The sequence below is a fragment of the Triturus cristatus genome, chromosome 12 (assembly GCF_964204655.1).
Source record: "Triturus cristatus chromosome 12, aTriCri1.1, whole genome shotgun sequence".
Taxonomy (NCBI): domain Eukaryota; kingdom Metazoa; phylum Chordata; class Amphibia; order Caudata; family Salamandridae; genus Triturus; species Triturus cristatus.
In genome coordinates, this window is record NC_140595.1 from 29,936,383 (window position 1) to 29,958,289 (window position 21,907).

General features: G+C 43.4%; 1 protein-coding gene across 7 annotated transcripts in view; it reads right to left on the reverse strand.

Moving 5' to 3' along the window:
• The window catches only part of CHERP (calcium homeostasis endoplasmic reticulum protein), a 196,202-nt gene that overhangs the window by 54,617 nt on the left and 119,678 nt on the right, over positions 1 to 21,907 (reverse strand). For 2 of the 7 annotated variants that reach the window (XM_085638365.1, XM_085638363.1), the window contains exons 8-12: positions 19,954 to 20,335; positions 12,482 to 12,630; positions 11,867 to 11,971; positions 6,360 to 6,756; positions 1,224 to 1,456 (exon numbers count right to left, since the gene is read on the reverse strand). In XM_085638365.1, coding sequence (XP_085494491.1) covers positions 1,224 to 1,456; positions 6,360 to 6,756; positions 11,867 to 11,971; positions 12,482 to 12,630; positions 19,954 to 20,335 — 1,266 coding nt within the window. Of the gene's footprint in view, positions 1 to 1,223; positions 1,457 to 6,359; positions 6,790 to 11,866; positions 11,972 to 12,481; positions 12,631 to 19,953; positions 20,336 to 21,907 lie in introns of all 7 variants that reach the window. The other 5 variants (XM_085638364.1, XM_085638362.1, XM_085638368.1 and 2 more) reach the window with 3 other exon arrangements.

Sequence of the window (21,907 nt, forward strand, 5' to 3'; positions counted from 1 at the left end):
CATAGTTTTAATTTAGTAGAGAGAACAGCAGGCTGGGGGTCTGATTGGCAGGCCCACAGCCTCAATATGTCAAAAACCAGTGAAGCAAAAAGCAAAAATTTGGGGTGACCATAGGATAGCAGACCCTACTCTCCTACAAGAACTGTTACCCAAATCATTAATGCTTCCATTTGGTGACCTTCCTACTGGACAACAAAAACATAAGGGGAAAATGTGGACATTTCTCTGCACCAGCTGCTTCCCAAGTGCTTTGGAGTTTCGCAATGGTCCAACACCTTGATCTGATGATGGAACATGGAGCTGGAGTTACTTATATTGGGTACATCTGCTGATCTCATTCTCTCTGCAGGATCCCAGAGGTCATCATGGAAAATAATTGATTGCATTTTAATCTTAGATATTCCCTAGTCTTGAATTTAGATCTCTCCATCTCTCTCTTCCACACACACATCTTTGGAGCTGGACCCTACAGGGCCTGTGCACACAGGATGACATTTTTAAAATCGTGCTCTATATCAGTATTAGATCTTTATTTGCCTGGTCATAAAATCGATTATTATCCAAATTAACGCAATACTATTTTTCTCCGCTTTCAATGAAAATCTATAAAGCCAATATTACTGTTCACTCATTGCCTGCATCCTTTACATTTCTGTCTGTATGGTGGTTAGGCAATTTTATACCATTTTCTGAATAGCCCACCGTCTGTGCGAGTCTTTATGCACTGTCAGACATTTTCAATTCTTACATTCATCAATTTAATAGTCTGTGGTGTAATTTCTGCTAGGCATGCGCTGATCTAACACCTGGATGCCTCCTGACTGACGACTAGCACGTAAAACCCATCAACTGCACAGGAGTCAGATGGGTTTTTAGGCTGAAGCAATACCACTGGGACCTCTTAGATTTCAAATTAGAAAGACCGGCCACAGCTAACCCCATTTTACTCCAAGGTGTCAGGCTTGTGAGTGCACAGAGTCACTAATGGGACCACACAAGTCCAGTTAGTAAAGAACAAAGGTGTGATGAGAGGGACTGGCCAGGGTTAGGCAACACATTTGTAAGGAAATCAAACATTTAACATTTTAAGAACTATGGTGCTTTCGATGGCTATCTATAATTAATTTTGACAACTTTTCACAAGTTCCAAACTAAGTGGCATCAAGCTCCTCAAGAATGACTTTCAAAAATGCTAAAAGAAAATCAAATTTGCTGCATTTTACCTTTACGAGTGGGGCCATGAGTCCTGCAGGCAGGTCAAAGTACGGCACGTTTGGGACCAGGCTGGGGTCATCATGGTTCACATGAGGAGGCCCTGGTCGTCGTGCATGAGGGGGCTGCCCGTTGAAGCCATGAGGTGCAGGCGGAAATTCAGGATGCGGGGGACCACCCCAAGGAGGGTGCTCCACAGGATGCGGCATCCTGTGTCCTTGATGATGGTGAGGTGGTCCAAGATCTGTAACACAAGGGTGGTAGAAAGGCATTATACATTGATGCCTATGATGAGTTGAGAAAGTGGACACAGAAGAAAACCATCAATGGACCAACAAGCTCATGATGTTGCTGCAAATTTCAAATGCTGAAACAAATGTTGCTTATAATGTTATGACAGCAATTTAGGATGTAGTACATTGGTTTTAGAAGCTTTTGTGGAATTGGAGATATTGCTTATGTGAAGGCCCTACAGAGTATGACACTGCTGATACATTGTATTGCTGTTCTTGTTTGAGGTTTTCCTCTCTCATGAGATTATTCAAAGGTGTAGTGCATGGATGATGGGTTAATGACTGGAACCCGTGCATGCACGGAGCTTCAATACTCATACGAGAGCTTGTGCTGGCTACTTTAGGTGTAGATTGACCCCCCACTGGTTGTGAAAAAAAAGCATGCATGTGAAAGGAGATCTTGTCACTTGGCATTTGGGGTAGTCTGTGATGATACTGTACTGTGTGAATTAGATGTGGTGGGTGCCTGTTGGACTTGGCCCTTTTTGCAGGGTCATCCCTGAACTTTTTGCCTTCCTCCTGTATTTTTTCTGACCTGTTTTTGTTGGTTTTATGACTCTGGGCACTTTACCACTGCTGATCAGTGCTAAAGTGCATATGCTCTCCCTTGTAAAGATGTATGGATTAGTGACTCCATGATTGGCTTATTTGGTCTTGCCCGAGGTGCAATCTGGAGAATGCAGGGTTTTTGCACATGTTTTGGGATTGCCTGCATCTGGGAGGGTTCTGGAGAGAGGTAACGACTAGATTGTCGGACACAACGGAGCACGACATAGTGTTGACAACAGGGTGCTGTCTCCTGCACTGGTTCTCCCACACTGCCGCCAGGAACAAGGTCACTAGCAGGTTTATAGACTTGGGGTTGATGTTGGTCAAAAGGGAACTCACTAGCCATTGGAAGGCGAAACATGCCCCTAGTGTACTACGAAGGACGAGGGAACTTATAAAATGGGCTGACTGTGAAGGGATCTTTAGACTACAGCTGGCCCAGAGAACTGGGAGCGAAAAGACACTGGAGGCGGCAAGAGCATGAGTGGCATTAGTGGAGATACTGAAACAGCAGAGCGAAGACAACGACGTACCCCCTGACGATGAGGGCCCTGACGTGGGTGACTGAGAAAGTGTTTTACTGGGCGACCTGGACTGCTGCTCTCGAGTGCAGACTGCCAAGTGGAGCCCCTGGCCTGCAGGACCCAGTGGTGGAACTGCAGCATCGAGATTAAAGTGCCTGCCGCGGTGTTGATCTGACCAGCATTATAATGCAAGACATCCAGCGAATAAGCGACATGCCTGGGGGGAGGGTGGATTTGGGGGGGGGGGGGAGAATGGGGGTTATTTTTCTTGGTTTAAGAAGTTAACTGAGGAGCAGAACAAGGCGATGGTGACTTCCAACGTAATGAGGTACTGAGTGCTACAGACCTGGAGACCCTAGGCCACTCTAGATGTACCAAATAAAAAAAAAATGTTTTAAGCTGGCACAGGAATAACACCTTCATGTGAAATGCCAACCTGAGAATGGTGTATAACTCTGCAGTTAGCTGTACTTGGGTTTAGATTGCCTATACAATGCTGTATCCGTGATGCTACTGATTGTTCTATCTTGTCAGACCCTAGTACAGTGCACTGCGTGTGCCCAGGGCGTGTAAATCAAATGCTGCTGGTGGGCTTGCAGCACTGTTTCTGCCACCCACCGGAGCAGCGTGTAAAGTGTGTCTCAGGCCTGCCATTGCAGAGCCTGTGTGCAGTCTGGTACTGCCATGTTGACTTGGCAAGTGCACCCAATTGCCAGTCCCTAAACCTTCCCTTTTCTACATGTTAGCCACCCCTAAGGTAGGTCCAAGGGAGGGTGCATTGTATGTAAAGGGTAGGACATGCCCTGATGTGTGTGGCATGTCCTGATAGTGAATTACAGCCATTTTCGTTTTTCACTATTGCAGGGCTACCTGTCCCCATAGGCCAGAATGGGCAGTTTGATTATAACACCTTATAATCCTAACTGACCCAGGGAACATGGTAGAAATTCGAGTTTAGTATGCCTGAACTCAGAATGATAAAATACATCTTTTAGTTAAGTTGGTTTTAACTTTCTTTGTTTGAAAATACCACTTTTAGAAAGTGGGTATTTTCTTACCCAAGCCTGCCTCTGCTAGGTTGTGTACTCCATATCTGGTTCCTGAGTGACAAGGGCTGGGGGGCTCCAGGAGACTGGGTGAGTCAGCACAAGGCTGAACAGATCTATCTGCATGAGGAGTGGTGGGAGGAGTAGCACCTGGGCCTGAATAGGGCTGTGCCTGCCTTCCACAATGCTGGCTCCACCGCCTGTGGTGCGTCTGATGACCCTGGCCCACACTGTCAAAGGAAAGAAGGAGTCCTGTAAACAAAGTGCTCCAAGACTGCACATAACTGGTTTAGACTAGGTACAGACACTCTCTGCCTTCAGAGACAAAGGATTTTGGTGCATAAAAGGGGGGACCCAAACCGCAGAACTTTAGATCACTTCTGGGAATCAAGACAAACCTTTGCGGATGAGAAGAACCAGGAAGCTGGAGGAGGAGACTACCCCTGTGCTGTGTGTTTGGGGGTTGGCCTGCAGTGGCTGTTTCATTGCCAAAGAAGGGAGAAGAGGACTGAGTGTGTTTTTTTCATCAACTTGCAGAAGATCTCCAAGGGCTTGAACTTGAGCTTGCTTCCTGCCTGAAGTCTAACGGATACAAGACTTCACCAACCAGCTCCCCCCTGAATTCGCTTGCTGGGAATTGAAGTGCCTGCTGTTTTGCTGGGCCTTCTGAGAGACTGCGTGGCGCTGGGAGCTGGAACCGCGACTCAACGACGAGAAGCTTGTTGCCGCCGCAGCAGTTGCCGTCGTATCGCCAAGGAAGTGTGCCGCCGCTGCAGTCATCGCTTCGCCGAAGTGTGGCGCATCCCCGGAGAAACGTGCTGCCGCCGCAGAGGTCGCATCACCGGAGAAGCGTGTCGCAGAGCCTGTCGCGGCTCCAAAGATCATCGAGTCGCCGCTCGGCCGTTGGGCGTGCATGCATCGCCTCAACGTTGTCGCATCGTGAGCAAGACGCCATTTTGTCGCATCGTACCGGAGAAGAGTATCGCATCGAGGCGCCATTGTCTCACATCATACCGGAGAGCAGTAAGAAACAGGCACATCACCTCCCCACACAGTAAGGAAGCGAGCATCAACTCCCCTGCGCAGCAGTAAGGAACCGAAGTATTCACTCCCCTGAGTGCAAGGAACCGACGCATCACCTTCCCTGTGACCCTTTTGTTGCTTTGAGTTACGAATCCAAGGTACTTTGAGAGTAAAGTGTTGCATTTACAACTTGAGAAAACAGAGCTATTTTCTACTATTTTAGAGTCTATTTTGGAGTACAGTATTGTGGATTTTTGTCATTTGGTCTTGTGATAAGTCTATAAAAATACTTATTTAATACAACCTGTGTGGTGTCCATCTGTAGTGTTGTCACTGTATTACTGTATATGTTCACAAATGCTTTACACACTGCCTCTGAGATAAGCCTGTCTGCTCGTGCCAAGCTACCAAGGGGGTGAGCAGGGGTTATTTCAGGAGTGTAGCCCCCTACCCTGACTAGACGCAAGGGTCCCTATTTGGCCAAAAGTACCTACCTCTGCCAACTAGAGACCACCAAATCTAACAGTGCCCCTCAGAGTGAAGTGTGTGACGTTAATGTCCTGTGTGGGAGGACTGTGTAGGTGTTGACCTCTGTGTGTGACAACTGCAGAAGGAGACGTTTTTCGTGTGTGAACGCTAGAGGTGGTGCAAAGTTTTGCATCGAATGAAGATTGTGGGAAGTTTATGAGCCATAGGTTTTTATGATCTGGTGTGCTTTATTAGTACTTAGTGTTTTGCTTCGCTGTTCTTCACAGGAGTAGGCATGTGCATCTTATCCCCATTCGCCTCTGTGTAGTTACAAGTCACTGATTATGCAAGAGTTCTGTCTGGAAAATGTGTCACTGGAGGCTCTTGCAGAAAAGGCGTAGGTGGCAACCTTAACTGCTTCTTGTCTGTACCCTGGAACTAATGAAGGGAAAACCTATATGTAAAGAAATGGAGTCTGTTTCTTCAAGGTGCACATGAGGGATTACTTAACAACTTGGCAGCTTCAAAGAAAAGTTCTGATAGCTCACTTGTGCGAAGGTAGTGATGCCAAGGGATGATGCAAATCATAATCTTTAAAAATGACAATAGCTGTACACTTCCCATGCTCTCTATGCAGAGGCTTGCTGGTCTTGGGTGGTGTAGAGGTCTCATTCTGAATTATGATTGAATTGTGTCAAACAATGCCTCTCTCATTGCGGCCTGCACATTCCGCGCGAGACATCGGCTAGTGCCCTAACAAACAGCAGAATGCTGGTCATCAGAAGCACTACTATTTTTCTGGAATGTGTCACAAACCCAGAAGTTTGGCATGGAGGGTTCCACCAGCACTAGAGAAATGTTTTGTCCTAGGTCTTGCCTGTTGGTTGTACACCAGCTGAAATGCAGTGTGACAGGCAGTAGAGTGAAGGGGGGGGGGGGGGGGGGGGGAGGGAATTCCCACTGACCCTTAACTATGGCATCTGTGTAGCAATGTTAATTGTTTGAAGAAGGTTTACACCTGTCTAGACCCACATGTCATTTGTCTAGTGGTCTTGGAGGCCCAGCAGATGTCAGAGGTATTTAATTTGGGTGGGGGAGCGGAGGGAAGTTGGGAACTGTAGCGTTTATGTATGAATTGAAATCTTATTCTGTGTAGCAGACTCAGTTCACCGTACCTTCGATCTTACCATGGAACTCCTACTGCTCAAGAGAGAACATTCAGGATATAGGACATCTCCACCTACCTGCTGGGAATTCTCCCTGAGGATAGTCAAAGCGATGGGGAAAGGGCGGCCTCTCGAAGGGGTGGCGAGGCTGGAATTCATCCTGCATGAAGCGAGGAGGAAAGCGATTGAAATTGTGAGGATGAGGCGGCTGGTTAAACTGTGGATGCTGCTGGTGCGGGGGAAATGGGCCGCGGAAGTGAGGGGGCCTCTGCATGCGGAACTGCGGCTCCCTCTGGCCTCCGCCCCACGGAGGCTGCTCGTGTTGGCTGTTCCACGGAGTGTCGAACTGGTTGTTCCAATTTGGCTCAGGTTGGTTGCTCCATGGCGCCTCACGCTGGTTGTTCCAGTTAGCGTCCCTCTCTTCGTTCCACATGCCTTCATGACTGTTGTTCCAAGGGGGGCCATGGGGTGGTCCCTGGTGATGAGGATAAGGAGGCGGGTCACAAAGCTACAAAATAAAGAACCAATAAAAGCAGTCTACGATTAACCAAGCAGCATGCTGCCAAGCATGAAGGATACTTACAAAACCTATACTCTGCTCTCTCTGCATTCAAGTAATTTACCATAAATCACAACTCTTTATAAACTATAAAGATGATCCTGGGCAGATATTTCTATTGATTAATTGTTTTCAGGAAGAAGCATACCAAATTACGTCAAATTAAAGCACCAGTGTTCATTATGAAAGTAAGATACAGGTTAGTAACGTTTCCTTCTTCTTCAAGAGATTGTCATTAATATTCATAAGCACTGAGCCTTTATCAAAAACCAAACAATCGATTTCCAGCGTCTAAGATCTCATACCAGGACAGACTATTCCACGTTTATGCTTATAAAGAAGATTAATTTGAAGGGGAACTAAGAGGACGGGAAAACAACTTTTTCTCCTCCTTAGTCTTTATATTTCAATATATGCCCAAAACCAACCCACAGGGTTACTTCAAGACATACAGAGTGGCTTTCAATTCCAAATACAGGTGTTGAGGACAAGGGAACCAATTAGGTTGGTCTCTCCACTGAGCCACTAACCGATCTTTAAATTTAGTCAGATATATCATCTTCATTTCTTCATTTTCCAAAGTGCTAGAAAAATGCCAAGTGGAAAGAAGTGGAAATCAAATGGTTTGTTTCTGCAGGCCAAGTTTATCACAGTCATTGGCAACAAAAGCTTTACCACACTGCTCTGTCAATATGCAACATATCTGGTTTAGAGGTACAGCAACGTCTACCACATCAAATGGATATGTTCGCTAGAACACCAACTATCAGTACAAACTCTGGCGATTAAGTTTAGAAACGCTTAACAAATATTACCAAAAATACTGATCTTTCAAGTGAAAATGTTGAATAACAAATCTTTTCCCCACTAAGCCACCGACAGTCCTCAAAAACAGACCATGACAAACACTCAGAAGCAGAAGCCAAACGCAATCAGCAAAACATACTTAAAATTTAAGATGATGATCCTAAAATGTGGCAGTGATAACAGATGACAATTGGTTTGATGACAACAATACTTCATGGCTAAACATACAATCTCAATGAACGAAGCAACTCATCTCAAAGGAAGGGTGTTCACTCGCTTGGTACTCTTATAACAACAACCTAAAAAGACTTCAGTATAGCACACCTACTAAAACATCCAAGCACCAGATCTGGTTCAACACTGTAAATGTGTCCTACAGTTTGCAGCACTTCTGAAACAGTAAGTAAGGATATTCATTGAAGTCATTAGTATTTGAATAATTGTTGCTGCTGATAGTGTCACACTGTAGCACAAAGTTAGGCCAAACACCAAAATTTGCCCGAATGGTTGCCCTGTCCAGTATGGTGCACTCCAGGCATGCATGCCATGAGCCTAGTCCAATTCGGTACAAGCAGGAGAGCACATTTAGTTGCATTGACTGATTACATTAACCTTGCATTCACTAACTTCAAATCCATTAAGCATGTTCTGTGGTGTGTTACTTGAATAATGAAGTTGCAACTGATTTATTTGAACATTTATTTAATTCATAAAGGCACACTCATGCTTGATTGGCTGATGTGTAATAAGCAGCCATGCACATCAGTCCACATATGAAAACAGTGTTGAACTACAAAAGTGCACATCTAGGGCGGTTTATACTTTATTAAGAATCCTGGTCCTTTGTCAACTCTCCGATTGTCAATACACAGTCAATGGAATGCCAGTCTTGTACAACACTCTTGATAAACACTCAAAAGAAGAACTTTGTCTTCTTTTTCCATTTTTTAAAAAGAAAATGCAGACATGAAAATATTTTGTTTGCAAAAAAAAAAAAAAAAAAAATGAATACAACTGGAAGCCTTGCTGTAGTTGTAAGGAAATATAGGATAAAAAAGGTTAATGCAAGTGTGTAAATAAAAGTTTGTATTCCATTTTAAAGATGGAGTATGTACCTTTTAGGTTTTACCAGTACTGCGTGCCCAGCACCTGCAGTGGCTGTTTTTAACAGACTAATAAATTAGACCGGTTACTCTTCCTCCGGCTGATCCAGGGAGATATTTGGGAGGATTATCGAGTGATTTTGTACCACACAAGCCATTGGCACAAATCTTAAATAAATAGAATGTGAAGGGGCTAACAGTGGTCTTTTCTGCCGTACCATGCTACGGATGACGTAGAGAATTATATGCGTGTGTCAAAACACAGGGAGAGAAGTAACGTTTGACAGTGAAACACTGATTATCTAGTGATATGAATCCTAGTTAAAAGAAGCCAATAACGAGCAGAAAACGGGAACCACTACTGAAGTTAACCATATATCCCTTATCTTTTCTGGATCAATTATGCAACCGAGTACCAATTATGAACTGTTTATACTTCAGCTGAAGACCTTATACCACTCTCAAACGGCGTTCTCAATGAGCCCCATGACAGAGATGAGACACTTGACATGAGCAGTGTTAGTTCAAAATGTTATTCGCCTGATTTGCAAGGGATCCTGATGAATAGCCCACTCGCTTAACTACCTTCAGAAATACTCAGCAAATTGTACGAGGACAAGGCTACTCAGAGTTGCCTGAATTGACACTCAATTCAAATTCACACAAGGGTGAACATATAGCTACTGTTATTTGCAGTATCCCGAACATTTAAAAAAATATTTTTTGACAGTACAAAACACACCAAGGTTATCAAGTACAGATTAAAATAATGTGTAAGTACAGTCACAATAGCTGCGTGAAAACATGATTCACAAAAAAGAAAGTGGTCTTCAAGTACTCTGATGGTTCAATACAACATAATAAGCCAGCTCTCTAGTTTTTGTAATCTGAATATTGTCTCCACCATGTAACTTTGAAGTTTAGAGTTCTGAAAATCTTGAGGTTTTCACAGTTAAAATTTCCATAAGGGAGGCCCACTTTTCAGTGTTAATTTTCTCCTTTTGAAGTACTCAACTCAGGCTTCATGAAAGGAAACATCTCAAAGGGTCCACTAATGAGACGCTTGTCTTAAAACAAAGAAACTCATCCATCTTGCCTCTCAAAAACACAATACAATATAATGAAATAGTTATATTCTGATGTTTCTCTGCCATCGCATTCACATTGCAGGTATTTGGAAGAAAGTTTGCTATAACTGATGTTTCCCATAAAGCATTGGGAAGGATGTGGCTAAAAAGAGGCTTCTGCAAAGCAATTCTCCTTCCTAGTTACAACTGTTCATTTCAAGAGAGGTGAGCAAAGTGAAGAGATACAGTCAACACCTGCACTGTGCCCATTGAAAGAAGGGAAACAAGAAACCCGGTATACAAGCTTCTTCTATCAGCAGCAAACGGTTCAAATCAGAAACCAAAAGCTTGGCCGGGGATCTGTACAGTGTGTACTGTCTTTCAACAAAGACACATGGCACAATGCTGCCAACCAAAGACATTTAATGTTAGACTGTGTACGATAGGTGGCTGCAGATAAAGAACTGATCCACCGGAGAAGTTCGTGATCCTTTCAACTACTCTGGAGTGGACACAACTGGTCATCAAACCCAAACGCTAGCCTAATCTGAGCAGACGGTACAAGAATTAGGATCTTCTTTGTAAATCATGACCCAGGATAAGCACAGGCAGATCTGTTCCCAGGACACCCAGGGCCAATATTCCTTAAATAGGAAGTCCATGGCCAGTATTGAATCTCGTAATACTCACGTTTGTGCAGGTTATGCTTTCAGGATCATATTATAATATCTTAGTAAAGGCAAGAGGATCTTTAAAACACCACTCAAACCAAAACGTTTTACATTAGACGAGCTCTAGAATGCATAATCCGAGTTTGCTATTGTGCTGTGGTGCTTTCACTTCAGCACTCTAGAGCTCACAGGACTTCACTGCAACTGTTCACGCCATAAATAGCTGCCGAGACATACTATGCTCAATTTGAAATTATAGTCTATCATTAAGTTGAGTTCACAGTTTGATTATGAATAAGTACACTATCTGACAACTGAGGAAAACAGCTTCTTTACATTTGACTTTCATGATTTTTCACCTAGTTGTCCTGCTTTTCAACCCATGTTCTCCGAGATGGACCACTCTGTGCATTGATATCAACTTCAAGTGAGGCAGTCCCACCTATTATGGCTCAGACCATAGCAAACATTTTTTTTAAATCCTGACCAAATGGCAAGAGTGCTTCAATGCACAAAAAAGCAGGCTAGCTAAAAGTTTAAGTCGCACAAAGTGATATTTACTCACTTTAAAATCTCCAGAAGAAAAGTTGAATCCAGAGCAGTGATGAGGATCTTTCTTGACGATGACATTAAAGTTTTCGGAGTTCAGTGATACTATAAAAATGTTACAAAGTGGAAGAGACCAAGTTGAGGTCCTTTCAGCTAAGACAGTCTTACCTGTCGGTATGCTATGGTGTGTTCAAATGGTTACTTTCAGGAGCTCTACATTACCTACTGTGATCCAAAGATTCCTTGTTGAAATTTACATTTAAATTGGCAATATAATGTCCCTACCTGGCAAACGGTAAAGTGGTAAAGATTTATATGGCAGTTCGGATGGGGTTTGAATGAAATTTATCATCAACTTGACTGTGTTAATTGTATCTTGGAAAATTAAATAAAGTTCAGTAAAAAACTAGGACTTTAAGAAAACTCAAGAATACAAAAGAAAGAAAATGGGAAAGGACAGTCTGATCTGCCAATGAGGCTGAAAGCTGCAAATGGGAAATACGTGCTTCTAACCCCAAATTGAGTTTGAGGATGACAGGAAAGAAATGAGATTCCTTCAATGTACAATACTCTCCCATTAAAATATTGGTAACAAAAATAACTAGTATTAAACAAGAACATTTCAATCGTGTGATTATTCTAAATGAACCGAATTTAAAAGAAAAAGGATGTCGCAATAATGATGAGGTCGAGAAGGATGAAACCAGATGTTCTGCCGATGGTAATAAGACAGAAGGTGCCATAATTCTAGTAAGAGGGTATTTTATTTTCCACTAACGTTTCTTAGGAGTACTATCTTCCCGCAAGAAATGCACTTGTGGTCTCTTACCTCCGACTCGGCTTCTAGTCCATCATGGATTCGCTCCAGGGGAGGCTCTGGGGGACTTAGGGACCTCCCATAGGTCCACATTTGTTCAGATCCAGCATGACTTTTCTATTGGAGAATAGGGAAGAAATCTGGACTGTGATGAAAAGGCTGTGAAACGTTGGTGCCAAGACTGACCCCCGCACCCGCCATGCTGCTTAATCCCAGGTCACTACTGCCAGCAGATCAGGGGACTAAATCAGACTGCATGGGTAGTGGCCAGAAAAAATTAAGTCGGAATTTCCTGGAAAGGAAGAAGTGCTGTCCTTTAGATACAACAGAAAATGTGTAGAGCCCCTTAGGGGCATGTTACACATGAAGGCACAGATCTCAGTCTTAAGAAAATGTTAACAAGGAAGGATTTGCTTATTTCAGTAATTCTGCAGTCCCTTCCAGTTACACTAGGGACGCACAGTTATCTTGCCAAGAGAGACTTCTGTTTTTAAATCATGCTAAGGTTTTGCACACGGAGAAATCCAGAGCTGCTAGATAACTTAAAGAGCAAAAAGAAGACTGGGTTAGTGCATAGTGATCGACTTGGTAATGTCAGACTTCATAGGGCATTAACTGGATACTTACCTGCTGCGGAGCCCACTGTGGAATGGGCTGAGGTTCAAACCAGGGAGTCTTATTGGCTCCCATGTGGTCAAGGAGGTCAGGATTGTGCATTTCATCAACTTCCGCATCATACTCATCAGGACTTGGGACTGACCGCTGCTGCTCGTCATCTAAACAGTGATCCCACAAACAACAGATTAAGACGGATAGGTGCACAAATAAAATAAACAGCTGAGTTGTAAAAAAAAACAAGCAGAGAAATATTCCATTGTGTCACTGCAAGGCAAATTTCAACAAAGACCAACACAGAATTCTTCAAACACAAGTTAGGTACTTACCTGCAGCAAACGTTTGCTAACTCGAAACCGTTTTAGACTTGCAGACTATACAACATTTCTCCCATCTAGCTCTAGTAATTGGGTACAGAAAACTATATATTTTGCTTTAAACTCGTTTCACTCCCACTGCAGTATTACACAACACTTTTTTTAATCCTCTCTCCCACCAGTCTGCTGTGTAATGGATTAAGTTTTTACTTTCTAGGAGGTGCCGTCGGACAGAAAGCTGCAAACAAATTCAGACATGCTTGCCACAAAGGCAGATCCCCCCCCCCCCAGATCTACAAACAACACTCTGCGGATGGCTAACCAAAAGAGGTGTCAGAGACATTCCTGAACAAAGGAAGGGCACTCCTCTGATCCTCTCATTCCCAGCTACGTCCACATACTTTTTTTCATGGGACTTAATTACACTTATGAGCACATAGGTTAGACTCTGGGGAAACGGCTGCACTGCGGCTGTAGTTAACAATCCTAGTGGGGAGCTTACACCTTCATGGATCCACAGCCTATGTGGAACCAGTCTCGACGGGAGATAATCTTGGTGTTAAGGGACTGGAGGTTCAGGGCTGCGCGCTAGTTAGCCTATAAGCAGGTGCATTCAAACCTTCGCCATCCAAAGTCTTTGTCTATATTGTGCAGTATTGTGAACCTTGTTCTTATTCTACTAGGAGTCAGTTAAGTTGTTTTTGTTGTTCCTTTTCTCTTGCTTCTGAGCTACCAGAATGCCTCCCTGGGATTTCCCAAGAGGTGACGGGGCCTTTTGGAGCATCCACGTTTGAAAGCTTAATGGCATGCATCTGGAGGTTGAAGGCAAGTAGATATGTCGAGGTTCTTTACGTTTTGTGGCTACTAACCAGATTTGTGGCCAAATGAAAAAGCATGTTTGGGTATATCGCAATTGACACTGCAGAGGAGCTACTAAGCGGCCCTAGCCCGACCTCCCAGGACAAGCAAGAGACTTGCGAAGAGAAGGAGTTACTACTGCATTCACAATTGGAGAATGGTGGGTCTGCATTAACACAGGCCAGTCCCCATGCCTGTGGATTGTCTGTACAATCTTCTTTGCTGGTCTTGGAGTCTGTTACTCTTCATACCCAGTGAGGAAAACTGATCCTAGCACCTAGAGATGTTTACCAACGTGCTAGCTTCTGTCGTTTAGTAGTTGAAGTAATCATCATCTTTTCCTACAGCTGCACCGGTGCTCCAAACTGCTATCAAGATAAAGGTAATTTCATTTGAACAGCGTCCATGGTGAGAGCCGGCTCACTATTTTGCCGTCTGCCCCCAATTTAGAGTGCTGTAGGACTCGGTACTTGTGTCAGGTGGGCTGTGATCCCTAGATGTCACTAATGAGTAGCCTCCTGGACGCAGCGCGGAAGTGCCACCAGAGTAGGAATACTGCTTGTGCGTTGGAATTTAGGATAGCCATTGTTTTGAGGCTGTAGGTTGGAATCTTCTTTTTAGGGTTCCTTCTTTCTAATCAGGAGCACCCTTTTGTGGCTGAATGGCCCACATGAAAGAATCTCAGGTACAAATATCCCTGCCTTTGCAAGTTATTCCAAACTTTACAAAGACAATGCGAAGCATCACCTATAGGAAAACACTGAGAAGAGGGCTCAGTGTCTACTTGTTTTCTACCAGCTAGGCAGAGGGATTACAAAAATATATCTGAGGTTTGTTCTCTGGCCCACAACATGCTTGGCACCGCTGTTCCCAATAAGGTGCGCGCGCCAGCGCACAGAAGTCCCCACAAGCGCGCAGTGTCCTATTTTTAGCGTGCACATACCACACACAAAGCACATCCCGAGACCGTTCACGCCGCTGCTTTTAAAAAGCGAACGGCACGAAAAACAGTCATTTCAAGTGACTCCTGTACATGTGGCAATTAGTTTCCTAATGGTGGGCAGCTGCGAGGCCGATTGTTGGCCATTGCGATAGTATTCATGTTAATTGCAGTGCCCGTGTGCGCTGCAATTAACATGAAAACTCTTTCAAAGGCCAGCAATCAGCACCGCAGCCGCTCACTATTAGGAAAAGGAATGCAGCACATCTAAAGCACTACCTGCGCTCTGAAAGCACACGTCGTGCTTTAGATGTGCTGCATTCCTTTTCCTAGTATTGCAGTAATCTTGTCAAATAGAACTGTAAAGAACCATGGACTTGAACATGAAAAAGTTCACATTTTTAATACAAGAAGACAATAGGGATACAGCATATTTTAACAAATGGGGTCAGAGATGTTAGCAAATTACTTTTAGGAAAGTTAGAAATCTGAAACGTGGCCGGGTTATTCCGCTTAACATGTACAATTTCCACAGATTTGTAGCCTTTTAGGGACACAAACTAGCCAATTCATATAAAATGGATTCCATTTGCTGTTACATTGTTGTAGGATGTATGAAAGTTGAAATTTGTTTGTCTTCATCCCACTAGATAAATGGGAGTTATCGCTTCCGGATGGACGTTATGATGGTATGCAGAGAAAACAGTATGTTTGTGTTTGGGAGTCGAATAGGTCTCTGGTAAAGGATTTTTCTACCGAGTGTTGTAGAATTGCACAGGCAGAGAAAAATGGTGCAAGTAGAGGTCACGCTTTTGAGTAATGTTAAGGAGGGATTGAGTGATAATGTTCTAGCGAGTGGGGTTCTTGGGATGTCTGTAGGGTACTATGAGCGAGGTGATTGACAGTTGAGAGAGATTCTGCTGCAAAGGGAATGCTCTTTGGGAGGAGGCAAACTGGAGTAGACCAGAGGACTGAGACCATGAGTACGAAGAGGCCGAAGAGTAGGAGTAGTGAAGAAGTCGGGGTAGTATATTTCCGAGCAATTGGTGGATACACAGGTGGCAGCCTGCAGGGGTGCAGGTCCAATTCGTCAAATCTAAGAAAGTCCCGGGTGCGGTCCTATTCATAGGGAGCAGGCATTAATCAGTCAATGTAAAAGAGTACAGGCCAGAGGCTTCAGTGTGCAGGGCGCTGCTCACTAAAATATAAAAGGGTACAGGCCACAGGCGTCAGTTTGCAGGAGTGGGGGGGGTGCTAGTCACTAAAATATCAGTGACTAGAGACTGTATGAAATAAGGGAAAGGAATGCAGCACATCTAAAGCACGACGTGTGCTTTGAAAGCACACATCGTGCTTTAGATGTGCTGCATTCCTTTTCCTAATAGTGAGGCTCCGATGTGGATTGCTGGCTTTTGAAAGAGTTTTCATGGAACTTGCAGCGCACACGGGCGCTGCAATTAACATGAATACTATCTTAAAGGCCAAAAATCTGCCCCGCAGCTGCCCACTACTAGGAAAAGAAATGCAGCACATAATTCTTTCAGAAACTGAGCACTCCATTTGACAGGAAATCACACACTTATCAGCAGAATTTGGCTTCGTAGGGCAAGTCACAGGTTCTAAAAGCAAAAGTCAACAGAAGAAAACACACTTTCCGCAGTACAGAATGCAGTATCCCTGGAATTCTACTTCAGGAGAGGACCTAGTGCTAGGAAAACGAGGGTACAACCACTAACCTTGTGCTGTCACATTGTCAGAGCGACGTGGTTCCCAACTACCATATTCCAACCCATTTGCATAGGAAGAAGCACAGTTGGGCTGGGGGAGGGGGAAAAGGGAACTTAGCAGTTCTCTATGCTCGAACGGTATGACACAAATCTGAGTCATGACTGGAACATTGGGTTGTGGTGAGAGTCGGATAGTGTTCCTGAGGTGTATCGCATATCCACAGGTGATCACCTCTGTACTACAGTGAAATAAGGAAGGCACTAAAGCACAAATGGCCTGCTCCCTACAGATGTCACTAAGAATATACACCTTGTGGCTGTCAGTATGTCATTATTGGTTCAGGTTTTACTTCTCACTCTTAGGGGTTGAGATTCTAGGGATACAATCATTATTTGAGTAGAAGTACAAAGATGCATAATTATGGCAGTACAAGTACTAATAGTAATTGGCATTTCCGCAATAGATGTGCCCTATGTATACAAATAACATTATCATGACAGGGTGGCTGACTTGTACACTTATGCCTAATTATGGCACTCTCTGATAGTGTGATGGTTCACGGGTTTACCAGTGCCTGTTTACAGCACTTCTGTTTTTGCAGTAGTTAATTTGTCTAACGCACGCTCGGACGACAATGTTCAAAGGATTTCCAAAGACTGTTCAGTTTACTACAGGTCTCTTTATTATGTTTACTACCCAAACAGTGTACATGTGTCTATAGAACAACAAATTAATTAATAACTATGTTCGTTTTTGCACTTGTTAAATTGTGGGCAAAGAAAGTTGGCAAACCACCAGCATGGTTCATAATTGAATTGTGCCCAAAATAACTACCACTCTCACACAGTACTTGAAGCTGCAGTAGAGCACCTCCTTTTGAGGCTAAAATGCAGAAGAGCCACAGTTCGTGGATGTTCAGAAAGTGAAAGATCAAAGGAAAGTCTTTACGTACTAGGGAATAGTAGGCAAAGCAAGTTGGCGAAGCCGGAGCATGGTTTATATATGAATTGTGCCCCAAATAGCTACCACCATCTTGCAGTAGTTGAAATCCCACAAACACAATTGGACAGTGCCAGACCTTACATCTGACTCGCCAAGGTAAAGGAAGATGTTCTCTGCCGTATCATTTCATATGTTTGCCAAGAACTTGACCACAATATGAAAACATTATACTCAGTAAATAACATTTTAAAGACAAATCGCAGAGAATATGTGATGTTACCAAAAGAGTATGGACAGATAGCAGAAATTGCTGCACGATATATTTTATGATTTTTGCCTTTTAATAGCTGGTGTTAGTTTCGGTCCAATAAATGGCACATTTTAAATCAGTTTTTAAAAAAACAGTTTGTTAGCCTTGTAGAGATTGGAACTTATTACACACAGCTTATATGCTTCTGGAAGAAGAACTTAACCTACTGAACTATACATCAGGATTACAAATTGTGACTACAAGGTAACTATGGGGCTTCTTAAACAAAGTTACGAACCTCAACCCACTGAGCCATTTTTTTCCAGAGGTCAATCGGTGAGCTGGGAGTTGTATGATGTGCACTGATGAACACAAATTAAACACTTAAGTTATTTTCTGAGTTTTAAAAATAGCGACCAGAACGTATTTGTCATAGGTGTAACAGGTGCATTTTCCACCTGAGCTATTTTTCCATTATTAAACCCTTAGTAGTGCTTGATATTTCTGCTGGGCTAACCCAAGAGCTACCAGTAGATCACAGGTTTAAATCTTGCTGTGGCCAGCTCAGCTTATCATCTGAGTTGAATAAAATCAGTACCACTGAGTTGAATAACGATGATAAAACTTACTAACATTGTGAGCGAGCTGTAGGACTGTGGTAGCAAGTGGCATTTAAACAAAATAGGTCTTTGTGTGATTTCTTTAACAATCTGTGTCTGTATTATGTATGAAATGGTTTGCTGCAGTCAAGCATGTGATTTTCACATTGGCAAGGCCCAAAGACAAGATTTTGCTTGAAACAAAATGGTAGCCCTTCAGTCTGTGCTAATAGAAAAAAATGTTCTATGTAAAGTGTTCTGCTACACTTTGGAGCCAAATGAACAAAAAGCTTCAATATCGTAAAGGTAACTTTGAGAGCGTCAAAAAGCAGAGTACTTTCCAAATGCAATTACAAAAGTAACCTTTTATATCGGTAATCCTGCCTCAATGGGAGGGGTGCAAGATATTATGACCTGGAAGAAGATCTATACTGAGATCAAAACCATCCCCACCATGATGTCAATTAACTTTTCAATTTGTAGCGTTTTTACAAATTGTATAATTATTCAGCCAAGCTACAGCCTTTGGATATAAAGTTTTATATAAACAGAAAGGGAAGGTGGAAGTAAGGGAGAGAGGACAGTGAGAATTGATGTGCTCATGGTAAAGTGATTAAAATCCACCCCCAAATTCATAACTGCTTGGGACACGGGCGCTGCTATTAACATGAATACTATCTCAAAGGCCCACAATTAGCCGCGCACTATTAGGAAAAGGAATGCAGCAAATCTGAAGTACGACCTGTGCTTCATAGCTGCCAAGGTTTCAGATTGCCATGTGTGACATTACTTTCAGGTGTTCGGAGATGAATTGTTGAGTTTTCGGCTATGGGCTGATGTGGGACTCAGTCATTCTATGTCTGACATCCCACACAGGGGTGCAAAACGATTTTGCAGGGTGAGGGTGGCAATAGGGCTGTTGGATTAATTTCAGGCTAGAAGTAAACTTGGTGCTTCTTTTGGCTGGGGGTTGACGAATCAGAATGTCGGTAGAAGAAACCCGTGGGAGAGGCATACATCTTATCTCGTTGGATCTACAGGTAGTCTAAACGATGTAACAGTTTTTAACAGCCCAGGTTTTTAAAAATTGACCACTACACACTACCACTAAGCAAAAGTTTGAAGTGAATTTTGGCGCTGCACCCACATAGGCGGTCTGGTTCCCGGCGCACATAGCCTTGGTTTTAATTCACAGAGACCTTACACTGCCGCACACAGAGGAAAAGAATTAGAGGGAACATTGCTTGGCACCCCTTTTTTCTTTCTTTATCATAAATGTAAGTGTTCTTTTACCTGCTACTAAATTAATATCAAACTTCTAAAAGTGACACTGGCTGGAGATTCAAGATAATCGTTATCAACTGTGTTACACCATATTCTGGGTTTCGGGGAGCAAGTGTTTATTTCTAATCCTTGCTACCCTGAGAATCGAGGTAAAAGGGAGCACTTATAAACTTCAAGTGGACTGTACTCTTACTGTGGCCATGGGACACCAGTGACGAATGACCTTACTCATCAAGAGGAAGGCCTGGTATCCTTCCAACTGTCCCTCGATTGCAAGAAAAGACCTGCACTGGAGGAGAAAGTTAGGAGCCATCAGATGCTCATGTATGCAATCTTCACTGATGACAGTAATCGTCTGGCTGCTATTAGAGTGGATTAGGTGACAGTGCTCAGTTGGTTTCCCCAATCAGTCTAGCCGGACCTTATTGTGTAAGCCACAGAAATGTCCTTGCGTTTTATTAATGGAAAGGTCTTCCCTAATATCTGCCAAAGTGAACCACGAAATCCCTAGAAGGACAAAAGGAGGAAATTACATAAAGAGCTCTGAAAAAAGACCAAACTTGTACCTGGTGGTGGTGCCTGAACCACAGGGGGAGGTATCGGAATAGTCGACGGCGGTGGGGATTCTCGCTCATGCATTGGTAATTGTTGCTGCATCTGGAGCTGCTGCTGCATCTGGAGCTGCTGTTGCTGCTGAAGCTGGAGCTGCTGCTGAAGCTGTTGCTGCTGCAGCTGGGCCTGCTGTTGCTGCTCAAGCTGCTGCTGTTGCAGCAGCTGTTGCTGCTCTAGTTGCTGCTGCTGAAGCTGTTGCTGTTGCTGCTGTTGAAGCTGCTGCTGCTTTAAACTGTTCACATACTCTTCGTGTTGGGTTTTCAAACTTTCAATCTGCTGCTGGAAGGCCAGTTTGACTGGCTGGACTACTGCGTCGTGCTCAGCAACCAGAGCAGCCTACAAAGACAGCGTCGAATTATTAGTGAAGTAGGAAAAAATAGCCTAAGAACTGTTAATGCGAAAGAAATAACTTTGCTACATACTTTCAAGGTGGTATGGATCTAATCAGATAAACATTCCTGTCCTCCCCAAACCCAACTTAAATGCCAAGAATATAATTTGCACCAATCTACAAGACCACATGGCAACAAAAGAGGACCAACAATTAGTCCCCAAACTACATCATATCCTGTTTAGACCACTCCAATGGTATGGATGCTGGTTCTAAAGATGCAACCTAAAGTTGAAAGTGCAACACAGCTGTTGCATTTTTCAGTGGTTCGAATACAATAGGATTCGGTGAAAGAACACTCAACAAATATTGCTTAAACACCGCTGAACCCATCAAAGCAATCGAGGATAAAAGATTTAAATTTACCAACTTTCTATGAGGAGTCCCTTGCAGCTTACAGATTTGATAACATTCCCTCAGTTTAGACATTATCAAATTGCATGCTGGGTATCAACGTCTGTGATTAACATCGCAAGACAATGGACTCCTTTTGAAGAATTGCTACAGAAAAATGACAATATCTGGAGCCAAACGTATACAAAAAAAGAAAAAATTAACTAGCAAAAGTCATTGGTATAGAAAACGACTCAGGAAAGGTAACATTCGATCCAAGTTGAGATTTCAGAATAGCATTGATAGGACATACGACAGAAGGTTTGCAGGGAAAAGAAAAAATAAATAAATAAAAAACGAACAATTTCTATTTCTTCTGAAATGACCCAAAAAAGCCTAGGTTTCTGGGATTGATCATGAAGCAATGGACATCTCTATCACCTTCCTTACAAGTTATTTTGAAAGAATGTTTAGAAAACGTACTCATAGCTTCCACCTCCTTGTCAATCAGTTGTTCCTCCCTATATAGTGTAGTTAAACAGTTATCAGTTACAGGAGAGGCTGTGTACTCACTCATCTGTGGGGCTAATGAGCATACTTAGAAGGAAACGGACAAGGAACGGTGGCAAACGGGAAGACAATAGAGGCCATGTGAACCTCTCCCTTGATCAAGACCCGACCCCTACTCACCACCCGCCCCCAATTAGGGCCACACAGGCGAAAGGGGTAAGGATTAATTGGTTTATGGCCAAGGACACTTTGAAGAAGGTTGAAAATTTGAAGGCAGAAGCAAACAGGGTAAGTTGAGGAAAGACAAGTAGAATTGGCACAGAAATGGGGAGGGATGACCAACAATGGTGATTTGGAGGAGATCTGGAAGCTAAGGTTGAAGTTCTGTGGGACCTGTGCGATACCCCGACAGACCAGACTCAAAACGTCAGGAATCTTACAAACATTCTAAAGGTGGAGTGCTGCCTGGAATGAATGATCCATGGACAGATGGCATAGGGTTTGGAGTGAAGAAGCTGTTACAACAGTTAAACTTGGGGGGATGGAATGGGATTTATGGGGGAGGGTAGATGGTACAGCGGTGAAAGTTACATAACAACCTACGGCCTGTTTCTTATTCAGGATGTTGAGCAGTAAACAGACTTGGCTGGACAGAGAAGGACTTTGTCAAAACG